General features: G+C 34.0%; 1 protein-coding gene across 1 annotated transcript; it reads right to left on the reverse strand.

Moving 5' to 3' along the window:
- Positions 13,253-15,396, reverse strand: LOC109335704 (transcription factor MYB114-like). The gene is made up of 3 exons (XM_019571857.1): positions 15,090-15,396; positions 14,704-14,833; positions 13,253-13,688 (listed from the first exon to the last, which is right to left on the reverse strand). The coding sequence occupies exons 1-3, from the start codon at positions 15,205-15,207 to the stop codon at positions 13,340-13,342; spliced, it is 597 nt and encodes a 198-aa protein (XP_019427402.1). The 5' UTR covers positions 15,208-15,396; the 3' UTR covers positions 13,253-13,339.

Genomic DNA, 26,914 nt, shown 5'->3' on the forward strand with positions numbered 1-26,914 from the left:
ATTGTATTTTTGGCTATTTTTTGTGTGTCTATTCGACGTTTGCTGAAGCCTGTATTCCTAGGCAGTGTTATTAAACTCGGACCGGTTAATGACTCGGTCCGGGTACTGGGTCAATGAGTCACTGGTCTAACCACTGGGTCAATGGTTGGACTAACTGGGTCAATGGTTAGACCGGTTAACTCGGTTTACATTAAAATTCTAAAAATTAATGATACTGTATAACAATATTTAATAATTATATACTTAAAATTTAAAAACATTAGTGTACCTAATTAAAAAACCAATAAAGAAAATTTTAATACTATAAAATGACACAAGCAAGTTGAAAACATTATCAAATAATATATAAATTATACTTTAACTACAACAAAAATGTACAATAAATTTAAAATTTAATTAAACAACAAATATTTGGTTATAACGTAATATAACAAATGACAAACATAATTACATATAAATTAAAAATATTTGACTTTTTCACCTCATCAATTTGGTTATTTTTTTTTAATTTTGATTGACTCGACCGGTCTAACCGGTCTGATCATCCAAATCATCAGTTTTACGCTTAAACTAACTGAGTCAAACCAATTTTGATACAAAACCGGTTAGATAAGAGACTCGAACCGGTTAGATGACCGGTTCATGGTTGAACCGGTCTGACCGGCCGGTTCGAGCCGACTTTTATAACACTATCCTAGGAGAGTTTTAACATATGTTAAAAATACAAGGAATTCTTCCCATTAGTACAATCAATTAATTAAAACGTTTTTATTTTTTTTATTCAAATATAAAATATAAAATTGATTAATTTTATTTAAAATTCGATAGTGGATGTAAGATTCCTTAGAAATATCTATATAGATCTCGTAATAATTTATAAAGCCGTAAAATATGATAGTCATAAGCAAAAAAATATTAATTTGACTTACAATTTGAAGTATCCAAAATGCTTTTTAGGAGAAATTTGATGGTAACCTTATCAAATCTCAAAACTATTGTATCCCCTACTTGACTAAAAAAAATATTTGATTTTTATAAAGTTATGAAAAATGATAAGAATTAATTTTATTTGTACTTTATTAAAAAGTGAAAATCAAATGGAAAACACACATGTTTTATTTTTTTTATTTGAAGTCTTTCTATTATTAGGTTAATAAGTGTTCATTAAGTAAATTAAAATCCTTTTTATTTTAAAAATAAAATGAAAATTTGAGAGGATAAATTAATTTGAAATAAGTCCTATCAGTCAATTAAGTGCTCGTTAAATATATATATTTATTTTATTTGTAGAGGAAAATGGAAATTAAGCGTGGAAATTGACTTTCACATATATTTGGCTAATAAATGCTCATTAAACCATTTAAATCCTATTTGTTATAGAGTATTTTACACTGACACCTCATAAGTTTTAGTGAAATTATACAAATTATCATTTCATTTTTAAAACCTAAACAAACTATTTCTAATCATATGCATATATTACACTAACTACCTCTGTAGGTGAGATAAGTTAATTTCTTAGATAAAAATGATGAATATAATTAAGTTAAACAAAATATGTTATATTATGAACACAAGTCCAAACAGTATAAAAGTCAATGCGTATTCATTATTTTGGTTACTTATAATATAGTATAAGAGTGATTTAAACACTTCCTTAAAATTATTGATGGAGTTTGTAACAAAAAAAAATAATGAACAAACATTGACTCTTATACTATATGGACTTGTTTTCACAATATGTCATATTTTCTTTGACTTAATTGCACTCGTTATCATTTTTTGTTTAAGAAATTACACTCATATCTCTTAGACGGGTAGTAAATGTAATGTATATAATTAGTGATGATTTGAGTAGGTTTAAAAAATGATCGACGATTTATATAATTTTACTAAAACTCGAAGGTGTTAGTATAATTTACTCTTTATTATATGAGTGAGAAATCCAAAACTATCTTATTCATCAAATTATTTTTCAAAAATTCTTTCATTTACTATCATTCTTTGGAGTCAAATGTGCTTAAAACATTTTTATCACATTAATTTGTTTTTATTATCATAATTTTTTAATTATATTATTAAAAACCTTTTTTGTTGGGTATTTTGAGCTGAACAAAATTGATTCATACTTGTATTATTGTTTTATGAAAAAATGGTCGAATCCATTGGAATATTTTTTGGTTTCCCACATATATCTTTGCACTGAAGACAATCATATCAAAACTGAGAACATCCACATATAATAGGTGTGTGGGGCTAACCCTCACAGCAGATAGTTTTTCTATCTAGAAAACTCAAACTCAGGACTTTACTTAAAATGAATCAAACATATACCAATTCAACTAACATCCCTAAGTTAAACCAATGCAATGTGAGTCACTCCACAAGTGCACAACAATAATATTTAGTTAGTGGGCTCCACATGAAAGAGTGAGAACCATTAGTGTTTGGATACATTTATAATATTGAAGTTTTTCTTGTGCATTTAGTCCATAAGCATAAAAAATGTGTAAAACACTACTTAAACTTAAGTTTGGGGATGCAAAATGCTCTCTAACCTCTAGTTCAGTGTATAAATACCCTATAATCTTGATTTAGATATGAAAATCCTTAAATTTTAAAAATGTACAAAATATCCTAGAAGTAGTCTAAGTTTTTTCTGATATATTTTTGGGTATGATACAAAATAAAAAATGCGAGCTTTTAATTTATGGAAAACTTAAACACTAAAATTTGGACAAAAAGATCTATTTATATAGAAAAATCCTATAGTATTTATATAATACCATTCCAGAAATAAATATAGAGCACCAAATGATAAAGTACTAAGACTATTAATATCCTCATTCAAATTACTAGCATCAATAAGATTATCCAATCCCTCAAAATCATGAGAAGGGCATGAGTTAAAATTTAATTTAAAAAATGGAGCAAAGATAATAATATAACAAATGAAAAATGGTTAAAAATTAAAGGAAAAATAGGAATAAATTTAGGGTTTTGATCACCAGCAAGGCCTAAGGGACCAGCAACTGAATGAGATTTCAATTTGGCTTTGGTACACACTTAGTACCATTAAAGAAGGCATTGTAAATTTTGTTGCCCTCAAAGTGATGGTCCCTATCCTATGAAGTGAACTTGCTGCACTGCCTTAGGGCCAGCATGAAAGTGGCACTACCACAGTTATGATCTAAACAGAAACACTGTTGAAGAATTCAATCTCTCCAGAACCTAAACCCTCAGTTAAGTTTCACATACTTCACTGTGTTATGCTTCTTCTTAGATCTCAAGTCTTGGTTAAATATTTCATTTTTAAGAAATCATGTATTTGAAACATAAATCTTCTTGCATCATAATTCTCTGACCTTGTTGGTGGTTTGGTGTGGGTTCCTTTCCTTATCTTTAGGTTTCAGCCATCACGGTTATTTTTGGGGTTTTGTTTGCAGCAGTGTTGGTGGCTTAGCTGCTTCTGTTCTCTTGCTTATCCTTTTTGTTGGTTATCTTTTGTGTTTTAAAGATTTCTGTGACCTTTTTCTAACCTGACAGGTTGTTCTTGAGTCTCTATTTATTTGTTCACTAGATCTCTTTTTCCTTTAAAAAGTGGCCATGGGTATGTCACATATGCCAATATAATCATAAACAATTCATGAGTTCTAGCTATTTAGAAATTAAATAATCTGATACATATTTAAAGACTTTGAATGCTATGGCCTGGTGACCTTAGCCTTTACAGTCCTTGGTAATATTTTCTTTACTTACTGTTACACATTTGAAAGGTAGGTTCATAACCTATAAGAGAGGATTTCTCAGAACTAGATGGGTGGTTGTAAAGAAAACTTATTTGGAGATGGAAGTCAATTAGGTTATGTTTTTGGAGTAGAATTTTAGAGGAGAGAGAAAAAAAAGAATGAATTTGGAAAGAATGTTCCTGAGTTAAGGTAAAGAGAAACAAAAATTTTGAATTTTATTTTAATGATTTTCATAATATGTGGTTCTCTAGAGATAAATATGTCAAAATATATAAATATATTTAGTAAAATTTTATAAGTATATTCTGCTCTGTTTTCCATTATTAATTAGATGATCAAAGATAATAATACAATACTTTTTACATTATTATTATTTTAATTTTCTCTCATTCACACTCCTAGACAAGACAAGAGATGTTTAACTTGCTTATCTTTTTTTTCTGATTCCTCTCTTTCCCCTTGATCTCATATTCCCTTATAACTCCTAACCATAGCGTTGTAAAATTGAGGGATCTAACAGCCATTTATCTCTACCTCAGAATTCATACATGCCTTAATCGACTCAACAGTTTAGGTGTAATTCATACATGGTGGCACCCGCACTGAAGGCCAGATCTACATCGTCCATGTTTTTGAACGTGATCTACGTGGTCCATGAACCTGCAAAATAGTATCATAGAAATACAAACACATAAATACCAATATCAATCTTGCACCAATAATAAGATTCCAGTTTGACAAATTAAATGGAATGGAGAGGATGTCATTTGTGTAAAAACGAAAAAAAGACTTTATTGTTGATGTGATAAAGATTATTACAAAAGGTGCCTAGCACCTATATTTCTTTCCCACTCAATCACTTAAATGTGAAAGGGGTAATTTCTTTTGCAGAGCTTCTTTAAACTCGTTTCTTGCTTGCTTTTTTATTACTTCTTCATATAACAACTAGCCTTTTACCTTTTATAGGTATATTCCAGCAGGTAGGCATGTTATTTGATCTTCACTTGATAATGCTTATCTTAGTGACTTCACAATATATTGCTAGTGGACTAGATCGAAAGCCCTCTAAATAATCATTGATATAGTGATATTCTCCCTCAATGATTATTTTCTTCTTGCTACAAAGACCTTCTTGTCTTCTAATAATGCTAGATAAGGATATTATGGATATGACTTCCCAAATCTAAGTATCTCCATAGTTGTGATTGATGAATCTCTTCCTTCAAATCTTTCATATGGTTTGATCTATCTTTTTATGGAGATCTGATGTGTACTCTTGTTCGCCAAGGGATTTTACTTTATCATGTAAACTTGCGATGGTTTTATCAGGTAGCGGTTCAACGCCAACCATTTCTTCTTGTGACAACTATACTTCCCTGACTGTTGATTGCACCTCCATTCTTTTGCGTATTTTCTTCCATCTCCTTCATATTTGGCTACAATATGTAGTGATTATCATGACGATGCTTCATCGAACACCACATTATGATAAACATAGTAGCACCCTATTGTTGGAATCGTGACCTACGACCTTAATCTTTCATAGTTTCTCAAACGGACGGTGGATCCAAAACTTAGTTGTTTATCCTATGGGTCATATACATTTTTTATTTTTTGTTAAGCAAAATGTATTAAAATTAGCACAAGGGGTGTTAACTCAATACAAGGAAAAGATCAAAAGTTGAGCTTGTTAGAAGAAAGCAAAATACAAGATTTTGGGTCATTACACCAATTAGCAAAACCTAATGATGTAGGAGCTACTTTTACCAAAAATCAAGTCCAAGATCTAGTTTGAATCAAATCCATAATATGAACATAGCTCACAGGCTTATCTAAAAAAATAAAATCATTCCGCATAATCCAAATAGACCAAACAACAGTAAACCAAATCATCCTCTAGAGATGTGATCCTTTGGTAGTAGACATGACATCATCATGCAAATTAAAGCAATCAATTAAAGATGTTGGAATTGAAGTTGACACTTGAAGCCAACAATAAACTCCTTTCCAAACAGCAGAAGCAAATTCACAAGATAGAAAAATATGCTCAATAGATTCTTCGTGGTTCAAGCAAATGGCACACTTAGCTTCATCAACATTAAGAAGAACTTGTCTCTTGAAAAGTTCCTACTTAGTGGAAAGCCTAAGCCTAAGTAATTTCCACACAAAACAAGAGATTTTTGTTGGCACACAATCAATCCAACATTTATTTAAAATAGTACCTAAAGGTGAATGACTTTGACCTCCTTGGATGAGATAAGCGGATTTGACAACATACTTCCCAGATGCATGTAGACTCCAATTCCAATTGTCCTCAGTGTTCTTTTACCGGCATGCGGTAAAATAAGGTCATACAAATTCTGGACCAATGTTTCCTTTCTGCCAAACAAAACTTTGCGCCATTTGACCTCCCAAGACCACTTATCGTCAATCCAAATACCACAATCCCCTACGATTGCCCTTATATTCAAAGCTAAAGCAAAAAGTCTTGGAAACTCTGGTTCCCCACCCAAATATCCATCCAAAAAAGAATTTGCGAACCATTCCCTAGAGTCCTCCAAACGTTCTCATCAAACCAACCCCTACCATTACGATGAATAGAACCTACTTTACATAAATCCTTCCACCACGTAGAAACAGATCTATTAGCAGATAAAGCTAAATTAGTTCCATATTTTGACTCAATTACCTTTACCCAAAAAACATACTTCTCCTACAATAGGCGCCATCTCCATTTCCCTAAAAGTGAATCATTAAAATGGGAAATATCTATAACCCCCTAACCACCAAGGGACTTTGGTTTACACACCTCATCCCAAGAAATCCAAGCGATTCCTTTACCACCAATTCTATTCCCCCAAAGAAACCTTCTTTGAATACTAACAAGCTTGCCCAAAAAAAATTTTGGAGCCTTTGTAAAGAGATAATATGTATGTAGGAATATTAGCAAGCATAAAATTCAAGAGAACTACACGCCCTCCAAACGAAACATGCTTACATTTCCAAGATGCTAGTCTTCTATTCATAACCTCAATAGTATTTTGCCAAGTCTCCACTCTCCTAGGATTCACCCCGACCAGACCCCCAGATAGAGAAAAGGGAAAAGAACCAATCCTATAAGCTAAGAAGTTAGCTGCCACTAAAGTGAATAACTCAGAAACCTCAATAGCAAACAAAGAGCTCTTTTGATAGTTCACTTTTAACCCAGAAACCAATTCAAAGCATCTAAGAATACTCTTGATGCTCAAAAGATTCTGAGTTGTAGGCTTGCAAATTATAATTGTGTCATCCGCAAATTGAAGGTCACACACCTCCACACCATTTCTGCCGATTTTATAACCTTCAAACCACCCAATACTTCTTGCTTGCCGAACTAACCCAGCAAAGCCTTCTGCAACCATAAGAAAGAGGAAAGGCACCATTGGATCACCCTGCCTAATGCCTTTTGACACTGAAAAATTCTCCGAGGGAGTTCCATTAACTAGCACAAACATAGAGGTAGATGAAAGACAACCCCAGATCCACTTCCTGCAATTGTTTGAGAACCCGAATCTACACAACATGTAATCAAGGAAGCTCCATTTAACAGAATCATAAGCTTTCTCAAAGTCAACCTTAATCATGAAGCAACCATCTTTAGCCTTCTTTGCTGAATGAATAGTTTCATTAATCACCACCGTTGCATCCAAGATATTGCAGTCCTGAATGAAAGCTGATTGAGAATAGAAAATTAAGGATCCCATAACCATCTTTAGTCTAGCTACCAGAACCTTTGCCAAAATTTTGTTCAAAGATCCAACCAAAGAAATAGGTCTGAAGTCCTGAATCCTGTTAGGGCTTTAACACTTCGGGACCAAAGAAATAAAAGATGAATTCAGGCCCTTTGGAAGCTTCCCAGATCCGTGGAATTCCTGAATAAAGAGAATAATATCCATCTTGGTGACTTCCCAAAAAGACTGAAAAAATTTGAAGTTGAAACCATCTGGACCAGGACACTTATCATCAGCACAACTCCAAACCGCCGCCTTAACCTCTGCTTCCAAAAAATCAGCATCCATGTTTAAAGATTGAGACTCAGACAACCTATTGAAAGCCACCCCATCAAGAGTAGGATTTATGAAAGGCTCTTGTGCAAATAAGGCCTTGAAATAATTAGAGGCATTAGACCTAATGAGATTATCCTCTTCAAACCAAACACCATCAATCCAGACCCCTAAAACATGATTTCTCCTTCTTCTATGATTAATACAAGCATGAAAATAACTAGTATTTGCATCCCCCTCATTCAACCACAAGTTTCTGGATTTCTGTCTCAGGAGACTATCCTTCCAACTTGCAATCTTCCACCAATCCGCCAAAAGCTCTTTCCTACGAGAAAGCGGAGAAGCATCCAAGTTGTTTGATTCACCACAAAGGTCAAGTGCTTGAATATCCCCCACCAAATCTCTCAATTTTGTATCAATGCACCCAAAAGTCACCTTATTCCAATTTCCGAGGGCCACCTTTAGACGCTTCAACTATTCTTTGACAATAAAAGCCTTTCTACCAACACCAATAGGATCAATCCAACTATTCAAAATCACCTCCCCCAAATTAGGATGTTGCAATCAACAATTATTGAATTTGAAGGGGATAAGACCTTTCTCCAAATTTTTAACCCTCAAAATAATAGGACAATGATATGAGACGTCTCTATTGAGTGCCCACTGAGATAGACTCGATCAACAAGAAATCCACTCAGGAGATAGAAGTATTCTATCTAATCTACTCATGGAACCATTCCCAGAATGATACCAAGTGAAACTTCTCCCTATTAAAGGGAGATCAACCAATTCCATCTCCCCAATCCAATTGTTGAATAACTGCGCCATCATTCTATTAAAGAACCCTGTCATACCACTTTTTTCTACGACAATCCTGACACCAAGAAAACACCACATTCTATCTCCAATCGATCTTTTGAGACATAGAAGCTCCTCCCACAACTAAATCTTTAGGGCAAATAGACAAGGAGAGTAAATATTAACAATACAACAAATAATCTAAGAAGGCAGCCAAGTACCTTGAATAGCCAGAAATCTAGTGCCTCTTTGAACATTAGATTTTTGAAATTTCAAAGAATCCCAAATACTCAAGATTCCCCCAAAATTACCAATTGAAGGATTAAACTCCCATGAGCAGTTACTATTACCCCATAAATTACAGCATAACACATCATCAATTTCTTCCTTCTTTGTTTCTTGAATTGCAATAAAATCAACATCATTATTCACAATTAAACTCCTAACACCCCTCGATTTCACTCTACTCCCGAGACCCCTAACATTTATAGACAAACAAATCATGGGAAACCATCTTCATCCCTTGGATTATTTTCAACGAAACCAATCCTATCTCTCTTCTCTAAGTCTCCAATTTTCAGAATAATATTCCACACAATTGTTAGTACATAGACACTGGACTTTCCTCCTCATCTCACATTCTGCCCACCACTTGAATTCTTTAAACTTCTTCAATTTATCTAGTTTTTCTTTCATATAATGTAAGCCCAAGCACATCTAGAATAATCATCAACAAATATGATCATAATGATGCTTACTCGTCAATAGTTGCTTTATTGGTCCAAATACATTGGATTGAACTAATGAAAATCACACCTTTGATTGGAACTTCAAATCATCATAAGGATGATAATGCACCTTACCTTACTGGCAACTGGACCACATAGTTGGCAGATCTTGATACGAAGTTTAGGAGGGGCAATAATATTTAATTATGATTTATAATTAAGATTAATATATATATAATTTTTTTCAAATTTTCAAAATAAAATATTCATTCTACATAATAATAATCACATTAAAGAAAAATGTACATTCATTAAAAATATCTTAAAGTCATCGATAATTTTAGAGGTAAAACTTATTTATTTTCTTTCCAATATAAATTATATATGACATTATCTGCAAGAAATTAATCTTCTAGCTTATTGTTTAATTTTGTTTGTTTGTCTTTGTTGCTGAAAATTTTGGAGTAGTTGAACCATAGTAGTTTTTTGGTACTATTAAGGGTATACACTCACCTTTTTAGGCAAAGAATTAATCTCTTTTAGGTTCGTGGCGACCCCTTACGAAAAGTGTTGCTCCTAGGAATCAAACCCTCGGTCTTGGGAATCTGGTGAGACCTTTCACTACTAAATCAATGTCTTGTTAGTCTAAACCATAATAGTTAAAATAAAACGAACAACTCAATTAAGTAAATAATATGCATTTACTTTCCCTACATTGTCAAAATTGAACTTAATTCAGAGATGATTGAAATTTTTCAAGTATGAATGACTAACGACATCAACAATAAAATATTGAATTCTTATGTTGCTCATTGAAATTCATAGGGTAGAATTTTTGGACAAAAATACATATGTTATCAATACTAAATGATTTATATAAATCCTTACGATCTTAGGACTTTTGCTTCAAAGTTTGACAAAGAAAATTTGTAATCCTCTTAATCTGTTAATCTATTTTATAAGTATAAGATTATTACAAACTCAAATGAAATTATAGTATTATAAGTAATACGGACATTTACATTGGTAAAAGAACTTGATTCATTATCTATAAATTTTAGAAAGACCAAACAAATTATGTTGCAGATATTTATGTAGTTACAAATTGAAGAAAAATATAATATCCAATAAATATTTTCAAGACATTATTTGGATGTAACTAAAAAAATTAAAAATTTGAAAAAAATAATAATAATTCAGAGGGTAGTTGCCCCAACCTGTTACTAAGAAGAAATACCCCTGACTCCATATCATACTTCAAATTGAAGAAGACCTTTATGGCCTTTTCATCACGAGCTTCCCATAGTTCATTTGTCCTAAATAAATATACCAAAAGTCAACAATTTCATTTTTCTTGTTTTGATTATGTATATTGTTTCCACTGATATTACATATACTAACTTAAGCAGTCGTCCCTTCATAATTGATGTCTTAGTTAGCTTCAAGTTCATTAAAAAAAGAACTTTATTAATGTGATAAAGATTGATACAAAAGCTAACTATAGCACCTATATTTCTTTCCCCTCAATGACTCACATGAGAAGCTACGGGTAATTTCATATACACACCCGTAGACTTCTTTAAACTCACGCCTTACTTGAGTTCTTCATACAACAACTAGCCTATTTATAGGTACTATTTAGCAAAGTCTAGAACTTATGTAAACTTCATGCAGGCGGTTACTTCATATCTCTACACTTCGTAAATATCTATCTTAGTGGCTTCATAATCTAGTGCTACGTGGGCATTCTTTAAGAAGTGTAACTCTTCTAGGAATTTCCTAGATTCCAGCTATTGGCAACGTTACTAGAACCAAAACATTCTACAATCCTCTTAAATAATTATTGATATACTTAAAACTTTCCTAGAGTCGTTAATATAGATGTGCATTCTACAATCATCTACGAAATCAAATAATATTATGAAGCTCTGCTTAGTTTGTTCATTATGTGAGAGAAAGAATGGGGATGGTTGTTTTCATTTATCTAACTAATGTCTATCCATTTAATATCGTCGATAATTGAAGACAAAAACTCAAATAATGCATGGGCCATGGTTACAAATTTGTGACTATAATATTGACATAAGAAATATTAAAGGTAAAACCGCACAACAGACTTTAGACGCAGATCAGGCATTTTAACTTTTACTCTGCAGAAACAATTCTGACAGTAATAATATTGCCTTCTTGGGAGGGTCTGTAATGACATATGACTGCAATTGTGGTTATATTAACAATGTTTCCCATAATTCTAGTATACACAACACAACCACGACCCAATGGCAATAAAACACATCCAAAACCAAATAATATTGAAGCTTAACAAAGGAGAGAATGATGTTTCAGAATTATATAGCTGAAAGCAAGCATGCTGAAGCATACATGAGTGTCGAAAACAGGAGTCGAATGAACCCTAGCTTAGAAAGGTGATAAAAAACACAATTTTTTTTATAGAAGTCTGCAGCATTAGAATAACAAATTCCATAATGTTTTATTTGCAAGTTAGATTTTGAAGGAGAATGAAGGAAAATGAAAAACTTCAGAGTCATGAAATATACTTGTAAAATAACTTCAAAACCTTCCATTTTCATTAATTCCACTCTAAAACTTAGCTCCCAAGGAGACCTTAATGAAAATAATATTTACCAAAGTAGAGAATTTTTTTTATCAGCTGTGAAAACTTTATTAATCAAAGATAAAAATATTAGGAGAACAAATGATACTTCTATCCACTGAATCCCTGAATTAATAAAGAGAAAGACAAGTTAATGAATGTCTCATCTAATCAACATAAGAGTAAGAGAAGAAAGGAAAACGAACAATAATAAGGTTCCAGAAATGCAGAAAAATAAGCTTCATCATCTCCTCTATTTGGAACCTCAATTTCTCGAAGATAACTTTATTCCTAATGTGTCAAATAGTTCAAATTGTGGCAAACCAAAGAGCCATCCAAACCTGTTTTTTCTTGTTATCCAATCATATGAATTTTTCATGAAATGCAAAAAGAGTCATTACATCATTATGAATGATAGATGTAAGACCAAAACAAGAATAAAACTTTTGCCAAACAAAATATGATATTGAACAAGAAAAAACAAATGATTAGAGATTGTTGTGTAAATGTCTCACATTAAAGTGGAACATAGCCAAACCTAGTGACAAATCCAAGACTCTAAAGTATGGTGTAGAAATATATTAAAAATTAAAATAATAAATATTATTGTATATAAAAAATGAATACATTAATATAAATCACACAATTTAAACATAACTAATCAAATAAATTAAATACTCCAATAAATTAATGTCAAGTTTGTTTAGCACTTCTGGATCAATATAAGTATGAAAAAGAAACTCATATATTTGTGGGTTGTTCAAAGTTCTAACTTCTAATTGAGTGGATCTATCTTTTTCTAGGTACTTTTCTTTAATTTAAAGTTTCTTCTTTATATGGGCAAATAAGTTATTACCTATAGCCACTAAAACTATGACATGTGACATATTTTATAGTTTTTAGAAATATTTATGTAGAAAAGTGCCAAATAGAACACATATTATGATTTTAGTAGCCGAAGAACTTATCTTCTCATAGTGGGGATGCAGAGTCATAGATAATATTATTTTTTTTCCACCTCAATATGGTACCGTCTTTGGCCAGACCTTGTGAGCATACACGATCATATTCTCCAAAGTCGCAAAATTATAGATCACTTCACAACCCAAGATCCCATAATCAGGCCATAAGTCAAATAATGGTAGACATAAGACTTAGTTAATTGGATGGGACGAAGTAATAATAGTATAATTATAATTTTAAATTTATTAATTATGATAATATAACAATGTTTTTCATTATTAATGAAATAGGGAACATACACAGTAGCACAATATAATATCTTACATACTAATGAGTCATATATACATACACTAGCACAATATAATCTCTTACATACTTATGAGTCATATATACATACACGCTAACACAAATAGTCCGAGATGATGATTCCAACAAATTGATCTCTTAGGGAACATCACTCCAACATTGATCTACCTCAACAATATCGTCAAAACTTGTTGTTAATGAACCTAGATCCTCATCCAAGTTAAGGTCTTCCAGAAGCATCCAATCAGGCTCACCCAAGGAGCATGTGTCATTTACTTTGTTGCACTCTGAAGTAGTTGCAAGACATGCTGTTGAAATTTTCAGAGGTTGTGGCTTTAACAAAACATCAGATTTCATCACTATTTCCTTTGATCTTAAACTAATTTCTTCATCTTGAGATGATAGCTTCTTACGAATATGAGTATTCCAATAGTTTTTCACATCATTAGCAGTTCTTCCGGGAAGCCTTCCAGCAATAAGAGTCCATCTACGTAAAAAATGAAGTTTACATTTGCGCATAACTTTTTTAGGGTATGTGTAGTCTATACTTATTTAGGAAAAAAATTCTGAAAAATAAAACAGAAAAAACTAAACATTATATCTATTATTTTATTAACTAAAAACTAGTTTTTTTACCACCTATAAAATCTATTAAAATAAAGTAAATTAGGAAAATAAGTAGTACTCCTATCTACATGTCTCTAAAGTTAACAAGCAAACAAACAAATGGAAGGTTGTATCACTCATTTCATAAAAGAGTAATTAAAATTATATAAACGAGCATTGAGGATATTCCCAAAGTGAAGAAAGATAAGTTACAACACCTCATTAATATTGATCCTTGAATTCTTGAAGATGATCTTGTTTATCAAGACAACTAACTAAAAACTAGGTGATGCTATATGAGAAGAGTGATACACAAATATAGCGATTGAGGTGGGTTATTTGTAAATTTATTTTTATATATCAATATGGTAGATGTCTCTTAATATTGAGTGAGGAAATACCAATTCATAGTACAAAGTTGCTTTATTTTACTGGTGAGACTCCTCTCCATTATTGGAGAGAACATTTAGATTTTGTAGTGTATTTTTAGGGATAAATATGCAATAACAAATAAATTAAAGGGATAAAAGTGTTAGTATTTTTTGGTTTTTCTATGTATTTTCAACTAACTGTCATCTCCAGTAATGGAGAGGAGCCTGACTTCTATTTTACTAGTAAAAAAGTTATAAACTGAACAGTTTGATGCTGAAATAAGATGTACAACCATTGTTTCTGGAAACTATGTTTATGTAGAGTATGCCATGGACCATTAACCTAGTAAAGGTTTATGATGAAATTTATATTTCTTGTACCAAGAGAAACAGACCTAATCCACAAGCATGAAAAGTTTAATCTGATGTCCGCCAAAGTTGACAACTATATAGAAAAATAATGTGGTAAATAAATAATATGCAAAGATAAAATAACAGAAACATAAATGTCTGAATTTAATTAACTTATTTCCCAAAAGTTTATGCAATCTTATCATCAAATCAACTTCATCCTCTGTAAACTCTCCCCGTTTGATATCTGGTTTTAGATAATTTAACCATCGCAATCTACAACTTTTGCGGCATCTGTTTAAACCTGCAGAGATATATAAATGATTAAGCATATGATGAGTGAATAAGGTGAGGGGAGTAGATACCATTAGAACAGAAAAAACAAAACTTCATATAGTTTAAAAATGACTAAATACGTTCGATAGATTAGATGAGCCAAACGCAATGGAAAAATAGTGTGAAAGATAAACAGAGAGTGAAAACATAGGGCTTCTCTTTAACAAAATATATTGTTGAAATCTCAACAAATAATAGTCATTACTACCATAAAGGACTATTACCAGCTCGTTTAGGCACAAGATGCCATTTTCCTTCCCCATATTGTTGCACACACGCCCTAAGAAGGTCATCCTCCTCCTTACTCCATGCACCTTTTTTAACACCTGAGGAACCTTCCATTGAGATGCTTGGACTTAGAGCTGAATGTGAGATATATAGGGCAGAGGGAAGAACCGTAGCGACCTAGTGTCTTATTTGAAGCCACAACTATATTTTCCTTGTTTGTTTATAATTTTTGTTCATACGTAAGTGAATACAAACCATATTAGGATGGAAATTTCATAAATATATAGATATCTTTGAAGGAGAAAAACTACCAGCCTCAACGATTCCCCTCCTTGAAACCCATGTGAATGTAGTGTATTGTTAGTAATTATGATAAAAATCAATATTCAAAAAATTTAGTTGTTGGATGATGGTACATGAATGATTTTAGGCTTAATTACATTTGTTATTTAAGTAAATATTGGTTATTTTGAAATTTGTCCCTGCATTTTTTTCATTTTACTAGGTAATTTTCTTTTTCTACTTGATTTTGATTTTTGATGTCAACTTTGAGTGAAAATGCGAACATGACCTAACAGAAGCAATATCAGCTGAGACTTAAATAAAATAAACATCGTAATTTAGAGCGACTTAAACCAAAATCCTAATTTAATTTTTAAATAAAAATCTCTTGTAAAACAAAAAAGTCTTTTTATTCTTCCTCATTTATAAGGGTGACAAATGAATGAATTTGAATTTTAAAGTTAATGGATAGATGAAAAGTCATCCATTAATCCATATTAATCAATTTAAAATATATTTTAAGTCATTCGCCTGTAGTGCGATGATATATGTGAGAAATAAAAAAAAAAATCCATCCATATACAATGCTTTCTAATCCATCCAATTCATCTATGATTCCATTTTCATGGATTTGGATGGATGGATATCCGATCCATTTCATTTTTTTTTATTTGAACTAACAAAATTTATTGAAGAAAATCATTACTTTAAAAACTATTAAACATTTTTTAAAGTCACCTTAAAAAAACACTTCCAAAATCAATCATAAAATACTTTTAGAAATCCATTTTAAAAAAATAATTTATTATTTGAACTTTTATAGAAAAATATTTTTCAATATTTTACGAGCATGTGACATTTAAGGTTACATGTAAAGTTTTTAACAAATACTTATAAAGTGTAATATCTATGCACTGCTACCTTAAAAATTTATACACAATCACTACATCGTCCACCATTTATTTGAATTACTTTCTTTAAAGAGTCAATGGTGATAAAATATAAATGGTAGATGATGCAGTGACAATGTATAAAACTCATACCTTGGTTAATGCATACATTTTTCTCCTACTTATATATGTTATGTACTTAAGAATACAATTTTAATAGATGAATTTGCTTGAATTTAGTTTTCTTAAATATTAAATGAGATTGACACAACTAAGAAAGTCATTTTTTTATTTTTATTTTTTGGATGGATTGGATATCCATCCAAATAGATATATTCATGGATATCCATTGGATATAATGGATGGATTTGAATCCATCCATTATCAACACTATCCATTGGATTATATTCATTTAAATCCATTAGCTCTAAATGAAACTAAGGATGAGAGAGAAAGGAGAGAGAGAGAGCTAGAGTCAGGGGGGTTTGGAAGGAAGGAATAGAGCCTACCAACCAAGAGGTTATGAGAATATTTTGGAGGCCAGTTTAATCTCGTTTTTCTTCACAAATTTTCCAGATTCCATTGGGACTCTAGACTTGTGGAAAGTTTTCTCTAAATATGCTACCGTGGGTGATGTATTCATCCCACAGAAAAGGGATAGAAGGGGGAGGCGCTTTGATTTTGTGAGATTTAAAAAAGTGGATGATCAAATACTACTAGAGAAAAACTTAGAAAATGTGTGGATCAGATTATTGAAAGTGATTGTGAAAAAACCAAGATTTCAGAGACTGGACAAAGAGTCTTACCAAATGATGAAGTTGGAGAAGCAACACCCCATTTCAATTGGTGGTAGACAGGAGAAGCCCTTGTCAGGATTTAAGGAGTTTAGAGAACTTGATAGAGAGTTTGTGTCTAACAGTCCATTTCTTAATAAATCGAAAAATGCTCTTTTAACAAGGGTTAATAATGCAAAAGAATATGCAAAGCTGCAAGAAGATGTGGTGTTGGAATTCAAGGTGCCTAGTATGCATTTGGAGAAGGTGAAATGGATTTTATTAGGTGAACTTAAAAGGGAGGAGGACATAGATCTTCTTCAAGGGAAGATGATAAAAGAAGGATTTTTCTCATTGAAGGCCATTCCTTTTTGGGGTAATTTTTTCCTAATAAAAGGGGAGTCCATTGAAGACATGAAGAACTTGTTATTGAATGAGAGCCAGTGGTGTGAGGAGACCTTCAAATCTATTAGATTCTGGTCGCCTAAGGGTGTAGCAAAGGAGAGACTTGTGTGGATTCGTTTCTTTGGGATCCCTCCTCAAGCATGGGAAACAATTTTTTCTTGTTGTTGGCTGCAAAAACCGGCACCCTTATTAACATGGATGAAGATACGAAGGAAATGCCAATAGGATCGAAGTAGCTCTGAAGACTTCAATTGACGGTGTTTCGTACCTTATGAACTTGGTCGAAGGTTTTTGTGAGGAGGTTCAGGGTTGTTATAGCGGCGCTAGAGTTTTTGGAAAAAAACTGGGTATTTCGGAGATGACTAAGATGCTGAATCTTGGTCGGAGAGGCAATCTTGCTGGGGGAACATCTCTTGCTCAAGGAAGAAGATGATGATGACGTGGATAATCTAAGTTGTATGGTCAACAGGGAGACACACATAGGCATGTATGAGGGTGGTCATAATTTATTTATTTTTTCAGAAAAAAAGGACAAGTGTGCATCAATTGGCAGTGAAGCTTTTTGTACTTCCCTTCCTTTTTAAATAGGTAGTCCTCCTCTATGCTAGGAAATTGTTAGCAGGGATTTGGACTCTTGTGCGTTTGAGGTAGGTAGAGAAGGTTTGTCTCAAAAAAATAGGGGGATGCTCGAGGAGGCAGATTTTCTAGAGTGGCAAGTGTTGTAGGGAGAGTTTGACTCTTCAATTCTTAACCTTGTTAAGGAGGGATGTGATTTCAGGTCTAAGCCTGATGGGATTGGGCTCTTGGGCCCATTACCGGTTGGCTTCCCTTTAATTAAATTCTTGCCAAACCGGGTGGACAATGGGCTGGTTGATGCAAGGAAAGTTCTTCTAGGTGAGGAGGCCCATTGAGGGTCAAAATTTAAAAATTGGATAGGCCTCCAAGGGTTTGACTTAATCATCAATAATTCTATTTTGCTGATGGATATTTTTCAAAGCAATAACTTCAACAGGTGCAAACTGCTCCCTATGTATAATAACTCAATGTATGAAATTGGCTCATCTTCAACTTCAAGGATTGATAAGATAAAGGAAGTCTGCCACGAAATTGCTCACTGGAGTCAAAAGGAAAGGTGACCAAAGCAAAAAATAAAGCCAAGACTAAGAAGAATAGAAAAAAATAAAGAAATGGGTGGAAGGTTTGCCAGAAAAAGAGGAGAATAGTTTTGGAAAAGAAAAAGATTTCCAAGACTAATCTAGACACTTCAATCAGTAACTCTATAGATTACTCTCATGTCATAAAAGCTAATAGCTTGCATTTTAAAAACCAAGAGCATTCTGCTGGAAAGATTTGGAAGATTGCTAAAAAGTTGGGTGGTTCTTATAAAGGTGATGAGGCTTCTATTTTAGACACGATTAATGAGATAGAGATGAGGGATATGATTGATTCCTCTTCTTCCAATCACAGGGTTAAGAAGCATGGTCAATGATTTGTGCCCTTTTCAATATTAGGGGTTTGGGTGGGAAAATCAAAAGAAAGGAAGCGAAAAAATGGTTATATGTAATAATATAGATTTCTGGGCTCTTTAGGAAACAAAATTGGAAGTTATTGATAACAGATTACGCTACTTGCTTCTTGATAAAATAGAGTGCGATTGGGATTATATCCCCTCTCATGGGCGGTCTGGTGGCATTTCGAGTGCATTGGACAATACCAAATTTAGGAAAATTAACTCAGTCCACGGAGATGGTTTTTTAGTTGTGAATGGTATGTGGATGAATGGTCAGAGGCCTTCTTGTGTGGTGAATGTGTACTCTCCTTGTCAGGTCGCACATAAGAGGATTATTTGGGAGGAGTTGTTTAAATTAAGGCTTTCTATTGATGTTGATTCTTGGTGTGTACTTGGAGACTTTAATTTTGTGAGAGAAACTTATGAAAGGAAAGGTTGTGGCCTGGTGGATAATAGGAGGGAAATGATCTTATTTAATGATTGGATTATAAAAATGGAGTTCGTTGATCTGCCTTTGCTTGGAAGGAGTTGCACTTGGTTCCAACCAGGGGGGAGTTGTATGAGTAGATTAGATAGAATTTTTCTATCAATGGGGTGGTTTTCTTTGTGGTAGGAGGCTTCGCAAAGGGCCATCCCTAGATCCTTCTCTGATCATTGTCCTTTGTTGTTGTCTTATAAAAAAGTGAAGAATGGGTCGTCTCCTTTCAGATACAATAACTGTTGGTTGGATCACAAAGGTTTTGTGGCCGTTGTTTCGGCTTCTTGAAAAGTGATCTAAAAGAGTGGAATAGAAACCACTTTGGATGCCCTGAAACCCAACTTGCTGACTTTGTGGAGGTTATCAACAAGCTTGATCTTAGTAGTGAAGTTGGTCCCCTTTCTGAGGACCAAATCTTGGGCAGAAAGAAGCTTGTGGCGGATTGGTGGAGGGTGTCTCAGAACAAAGTTTCTCAAGGACTAATAGTGATTATCAATATAAGCAACCTGACGCGCCTCAAACTTCTCCAAGTTAGTGTGATAAGAATCCTTCAAAGACTGAAAGTGAAGATCCATTCTGTTATTCAACCTCTTCTCCATAGCATCGAAATGAGCTAATTAAAAGAAGGTTCATGCGGTGCATTCACAGTTGTCTCCCCCTGAGTTCCTGCAGTCTGCTCATCCGTTCCAGCCTGATCATCATGTCTAGATAATTCTACATCCACTGTGGTGTAGTCCTCTTGATATTGCCAAGTATTTCCATACTTTTAAATAGCCATCTTGTGAATCAAGCTCTCACCAACAAGGTGATCTTTATTAGTAGATTCCATTACAATAGTGTTAGACACATCGATGTGCAGATAATCAATAACTCTCGAAATAACGATACTGGAGGGTAGCAGCTTGGATTGCAACGTAGACACACTATAAATGACCTTAAGGATCTCTTGAGGCCAATTTATCATGACATTCTCCTTGACAACATACATGAACCTCAATTTATTCACGGTGGGCTGGCACGATTCGTGTTCCTTTGAACCAAAATTATGCTATTAGATAGTGCAAAATTCTATTCTCCATAGACAACGATCCAACTTTAGTTAACTCTCCTTGGACATACAAATGAGGTCCTCTGAGACATGACTTATAAACTTCAGCAGTAACAAATGAATTTTTAACCCAATCACAATCACCAATACTAGCACCATTAGTAGACAATCCACCCACGTTCATAAAAATCTGCCTACTTAACTCAAACAATTTCCCAGAAATCATGGACCAATATTTTCCATCTTTATACCTAAAGTTTGCATAAAATTCCCTAACTAGACTAGGGTATATGTTTCCTTTTAACTCTAGAAATGTAACAACTCCTTGAGCTTGCATGTCGTGCGCAAAATCAAACTTTTGAACTGCCATCCAAGTTAAGTCGACATACCTGATATATGTAGGTTTCCTTCCTTGAAATTTAGACAGTCGGGTCTCCTACAGAATGAGGGAGTAGTAGGGGTCTCCACGATCCTGCCTCATACTTCGATTTGAAGATGAAGCAATCAGAGTTCTTCGTGCGTGTTGTGTTGTTGTCTTAATCCTTTTTGAGCGACCTCCTTCCATTGTAGATGGTAAAACCGAGAAGATTGAGAGGTATAAGAGGATTTTGGAAGAAACCTAAACCTAGGGTTTCGAATTGGGGAAAACGAGTTTCTTGGAAATTTCGAGAGAGATTGGAGTTTAATGAAGTGTAATATGGGTAGAGGATGAGGTTTACTCTTCGTTTAAGCTAAGAATTGAAATTGTGTTGTTACCTCTGAGATTTAGAGAGAAAAAGGGATAGAGAGGTTTTAGAAAAGTGCCAAAAACGTTGTTGTTTCTATTTTATCTGCTGTCGTTAATCGATTAAGTGCTGCACTTAATCGATTAATGATAGTTAAAATCCAGATTTTTAGAAAAATAAGCCTAGGTAATCGATTTAGTTGAAAAGTTAATCGATTAATTTTCGTAGAAAATAAAGTTTTAGCTACTGGAACTTATTTAATCGATTAAGACTCTTGGTTAATCGATTAACTAACATCAAATTTATAGAATCAAGTAGGTTTTTGAGTTTTAAATTCATGTTAAGATTTCTAACCTATATTTAATAAATTTTAGGTAAACACACATACATATAGAGCTTTTTATACAAGATCATGAATCATATTAGGAATAGAATGCATTCAACAAGTAATTATTTTCAAGCATACAAGGCATTCAACATGCGGGGCAAATAATAAACTGCTAGACAATTTAATCAAGATATTTTTCATCTAAAATTCCAAGTTCTCTTCGAAAAACATAGAAATTATCTCGTGAAAGGGGCTTGGTGAAAATATCTATTAATTGTTTAGTAGTTTCAACAAATTCAAGCACACAAGGCATTCAACATGCGAGGCAAATAATAAACTTCTAGATAATTTAATCAAGATATTTTTCATCAAAAATTCCAAGTTCTCTTCGAAGAACATAGAAATTTTCTCATGAAAGGGGCTTGATGAAAATATCTGCTAATTGTTAAGTAGTTTCAACAAATTCAAGCACACAATCACCTTTTTTTAACATGATCACGTAAGAAGTGATCCTAATTTCTATATTCTTGATCCTCGAATGCAAGACGAGATTCTTGGATATGTTTATGGCACTTGTGTTATTACATTTAATAGGAATATTTTCTAGATTAAGACCAAATTCCTTAAGTTGCTGCTTCATCTAGAGGATTTGAGTGCAACACCCACCAGCGACAATGTATTCCGCGTCGGCGGTGGACAAAGCAACCCAAGCTTGCTTGTTACTGTGCCATGCCACTAAGAAACTACCTAGTAAGTGACAAGTCCCACTAGTGCTCTTCCGATCCAACTTACATTTGGCGAAATCAGAATCAGAATACCCACCAAGGATAGTGATGCATCCCTAGGATACCATAATCCTATATTTATAGTTCCCTTTAAATATCTCATGATACGTTTAACATCACTATAATGTGAGTCTTTAGGTAATGATTGAAATCTTGCACACATGCAAACACTAAACATAATATCAGGGCGTCTCGCAGTCAAATATAATAAAGATTTGATGATCCCTCGATACTTGGTTACCTCAATAGCTTTTCCCTTTTCGTCTTTGTCTAGATAGCAAGCGGACGGCATAGGTGTAGAAGCTTCTTTATATTTTTCCATGTCGAACTTCTTGAGTAGCTCCTTGTAGTACTTCGATTGATGAACAAAGATGTCACTTTCCATTTGTTTAATTTGTAGCCTGGGGAAGAAAGTCAGCTCACCCATCATCGACATCTGAAATTCTCCCTTTGTCGCAAAGTTGGATGATACTCAATAGATTGTGCTCCAGACCTTCAATGTATAGTACATTCTCGATCATTGCCTAAGTTGAGTTGCCAATTGTCTCAGTGCCATTTATCTTCCCTTTGTTGTTATTTCCATAAGTGACAAAAAATTATCCTTCAATGATAGATCTAGGAATTTCGATCTATCACCAGTCATACGCCTCTTATACCCACTGTCAAGATACTAATGCTACCCGTGTGTGCGTAGACATATCTGCAAAATAGATCACTTGCTTCTTTCAGGTACCCAATTTATATTGGGTCCTTTTCTGTTAGTGACTAGTGAGTTATCTCCCCTTTTCACCCAAGCGTATACACCACTCGGCACACCATACTTCCTGATATAACATGAGTAGGAAGTGTGGCCATGAGTGCCAGAGTAGAAACATTTAGGAACTTTCTTATTATAAAACTTTTTATTTGGTCGAGTTACAAGTTTTCTATATGGTCGTTTCCTACGCGAAGAGGGATATACGCTAATCCAGTATGCTCATAAACAATTCTAGTTTGACTAAACATAATGTCTAGTTGGTTCTGACTCTATTAGTTTTGCGAGTTTTGCATTAAGTTTCAATTTTTCATTTCTCAAAGTGCCGCAAGACTCACAAACAGTTGATTGACATAATTTATCATTTGAACAATAACATGTATTACAAGAAAATTTTCTGTTCATTTAGAAGGATTACACATTTTCTATCGGCACTAATCCTAGCTAATTTTTTAAATTCTTCATGCAATTCGACATAAGCAACATATAAGTCCTCATAAGGAGGTGAGTTGTCAGAAGAAGATAAGATGTCAGAGAATACCTCATTATTAGCCTCCTTTGAATTATTTGAGTCGCAAGCTTCATTTGTTCTGGCCATTAGGCATAGCTTGGCGGTCTCCTCCTCATCTGAGGTGCTTGATGTCGTATCCTCCTCTGTTACATCCCAGACAATGTAGGCCTTCTTTGATTTGAAGTCCCGGGTAGTGCTCTTCTCCGAATCAACTTTCTTGAGGTAAGTAGGACATTGAAATCTTATGTGTTTCGGCTTACAACACTCATGGCAAGTGAAGCGCTCTTTATTACCCTTGCCTTTTCGAGTTGATTAACGCACCTCTTTCTTCTAAAATCATTTAAAGCCTCCTTTCTTCTTTAAGAACTTCCCGAATCTTCGTACGAGAAGGCTTAATGTTTCATCATCAATATCTGAATCAGACTAAGCATCTTCCTTCTCTTTAGTAGGTTGAGACGTTGTTGCTTGAAGAGATATGCCTATCTTCTTGCCGTTTGATTCCTCATGCATCGTCAAGCGCCCAAGTTCCCTCTTATGCTCTTGAAGCTTTCCAAATAGTGTTGCCAAAGGCAAGGAGTCAAGATCTTTGGATTCCATGATAGTTGTGACTTTAGGCTGCCATCTCCTGTCAAGGCAACATAAAACTTTATTAGTTAGTACTCCTTTGGTGAAAGATTTGTCTAGAGAAACTAAGTGGTTCACTCGGCAACATACGAAATAGCTCGTACCCGTGTGTCAGGGCATTCATCCTGGCACACTTGACTTTGCTGGTGCCTTCGTGAGTCACTTGAAAATTATCCCATATTTCCTTGGCACTTTGACATTGCGAAACCTGAAAAAATTCATCATATGACAAGGTCGATGTGATGATGTTTTTAGCATATAGGTTGTGTTGAACCTTTTTACGTTCATCATCGGTCCAGAAACTCTTGAGTTTTTCTTTCGGTTCATCATCCACTAAATGATATGAATCCACCAAGGCCCATCAATGAGGAAGAGCTAAGTGGGCTAGGAGGGCCCATGACCCGGTCCAAAACCAAGAAGGCACACCAAACTCTCAACCTATTAGTGGAACAAATGATCAAGTCAACAAAGCCCAACAAGGAAATCAGGCCCATACATTGCACCATTTTTGTAGAAGTAACCCAAGTTGGCCACGGCCAAGGAGGGAACACTTGAGGCATGTGGGAGTCCCATTTAATAAGTGGGGTTTATCATACCCAGATGTAGTCTAGGAATTATTTTCCTACCTTATTTGGAAGAGCAATTACTATTTGCATTATACTTGAACTTATAGTTGTAATAAATTTCATTAAGAACTATGTAATCCAGGTACAAGCATGGGAACACTTTCCTTAGTGAGCCAAGCCGTGAGATCACCCTTATAGGCCATAAGATCTCAAAGAGTCCTTTCCTAATTTGAAGAGCACAGAGATCACCCTTAAAGGCCATAAGATCTCAAAGAATCCTCTCCTAATGTGAAGAGCACGTGTGGAAGAACCCCATATGGAAACAATCAAGAGCAATCAACCAAATTCCATCTATTTCCTAATCAAGGAGGCGTGTGAATGAGAATCAAGGAGCAAGGCAAAACTTTCCTTAAAGATTCAAATCAGAATAAGAGCTCATCAAGACCTTCCTTATTCAAATTAAGCATGTGTTGGGTGTTATCATCATAGAGAATCCCTCTATTCACACGAGGCAAATCACAAGGAAACCAAAGAAGGCAAATTGATTGTTTCCTTATTCACTCCAAAGCATTTAACTCAAATTGGAATCCATCAATACCTTCCTTATTCACAATTACTATGAGTGGGCATAATCATAAAGGAGATATTATCCTTTACACGAGACACAGCATAAAGGAAAGCCATGAAGACAAAATGATTGTTTCCTTATTCACTCCTCAACCGAATTTGGACATTTACTCTATGGAGAATCATTTTCAAATTCAAATTTCCACCTCAACCAAAAAGAGCACATGGGAATTAGATTAAGGGAAGCAATCAATACACATTGCAATTCCCTCCCAAACTGAAAACACATGGGGGAAAAGAGTTAGGAGAATATTCAATGTACTTTACTACTCTTTATGCACATAGCTTGGTCGAAAATTCCATGGCTATTTTAACTTGGCTTTGATATTGAATAAATTAACTTGAATTTTATTTGGAAAATAATCCACTGCTAGTTGAGTTTCTCCTAGTTTCTTGGTTAAACCAAGGCCCTTTCTTATCAAGGTTCTCTTCCTTGTGGCGAAATACATTAGGCTTATCAAGCAATCAAGCTTGTGTCACCTTCATCTTCCTATCTAACCCATCTTCTTCTATCTAACCCATCTTCTTCTATCAACTTTAACCATAAATTATACACGACCAAAAAAATCCCCTCACATACAACCATCAACAAATACCCATACATAATTTCCTTAAACAATCCACAAACTCACCCAATCTTCATCCCAAAACCCACGGCCAAACACTCACACAAACAACCCAAAAAAAAAAAATCAAACCACATAATCATATCCCACGGCCAAACAAAAACCAATAAAAAATATAACAAGTTTCAAGGTGCAAAAAGTTCCATATTCTTCTCAAAGACTTACATTCAAGAACGATCAAAACAAAATTATGAATCCTCTCCAATGGATTCACATCAAGTGGTATTCAGAGCTAGTCTTGTGTAAGTCAAAATTTTATTTCTTGTATGAAGTAAAAAAAAACACACAAAAAAATTCTTAGCTTGCCAAAACCGAAACCAAAAAAATTAAAAAAAAAAGAGTCTACCCTTACATTTGCCTCAAAATATATCTTAGCCAAATACTTTCTGTTTGTTGTGTCTGTGAGTTCCCCAAATTGAAAGCAACTCTTGGTTAACTTGATTTTATCAAGAACCCAAGGAGAAATTGAGAGAAAGTGAGGGAGTGATACACACTAAACACATTGAGAGAAAAGAGTTAAGAGAGAAGTGAGAAAATGTCTAGTCCTTCAAGAGATGAGGCCGAGTCCCCTAGGATCACGACCTATATGCAAGAAATTGATGCAATGAGTACACAATTCCGAGCACTCCAACAACAATTGGAGGAGATGCGAGTTCAACAAAATAGAAGGCAACACAACAGTGGTTCGAGTGATTCTGAACTAGAAAGGAGAAGGAGGCAGAGGGAAAGGAGGAATGATGATGGTGGTCATAGGGAGAGGAGGATGGATGATCGGATGATCGAATGGATGGGGTCAAGATTAAAGTCCCTACCTTCATGGGGATGAATAATCCTAAAGCCTACCTAGAATGGGAGTTGAAAATGGAGTAGGTTTTGACTGCCATAATTA

This window comes from Lupinus angustifolius, chromosome LG20 (genome assembly GCF_001865875.1).
Source record: "Lupinus angustifolius cultivar Tanjil chromosome LG20, LupAngTanjil_v1.0, whole genome shotgun sequence".
Taxonomy (NCBI): domain Eukaryota; kingdom Viridiplantae; phylum Streptophyta; class Magnoliopsida; order Fabales; family Fabaceae; genus Lupinus; species Lupinus angustifolius.

What these genes read in the sequence shown, in the direction of transcription:
- LOC109335704 (XM_019571857.1), bottom strand. Translation starts at nt 15,207, where the DNA reads ATGGAAGGTTCCTCAGGTGTTAAAAAAGGTGCATGGAGTAAGGAGGAG. An exon ending in TCTTGTGCCTAAACGAGCTG is followed by an intron (nt 14,834 to 15,089) that starts GTAATAGTCCTT and finishes ATATCTCTGCAG; the next exon opens with GTTTAAACAGATGCCGCAAA. An exon ending in CATAAACTTTTGGGAAATAA is followed by an intron (nt 13,689 to 14,703) that starts GTTAATTAAATT and finishes TTTTTTACGTAG; the next exon opens with ATGGACTCTTATTGCTGGAA.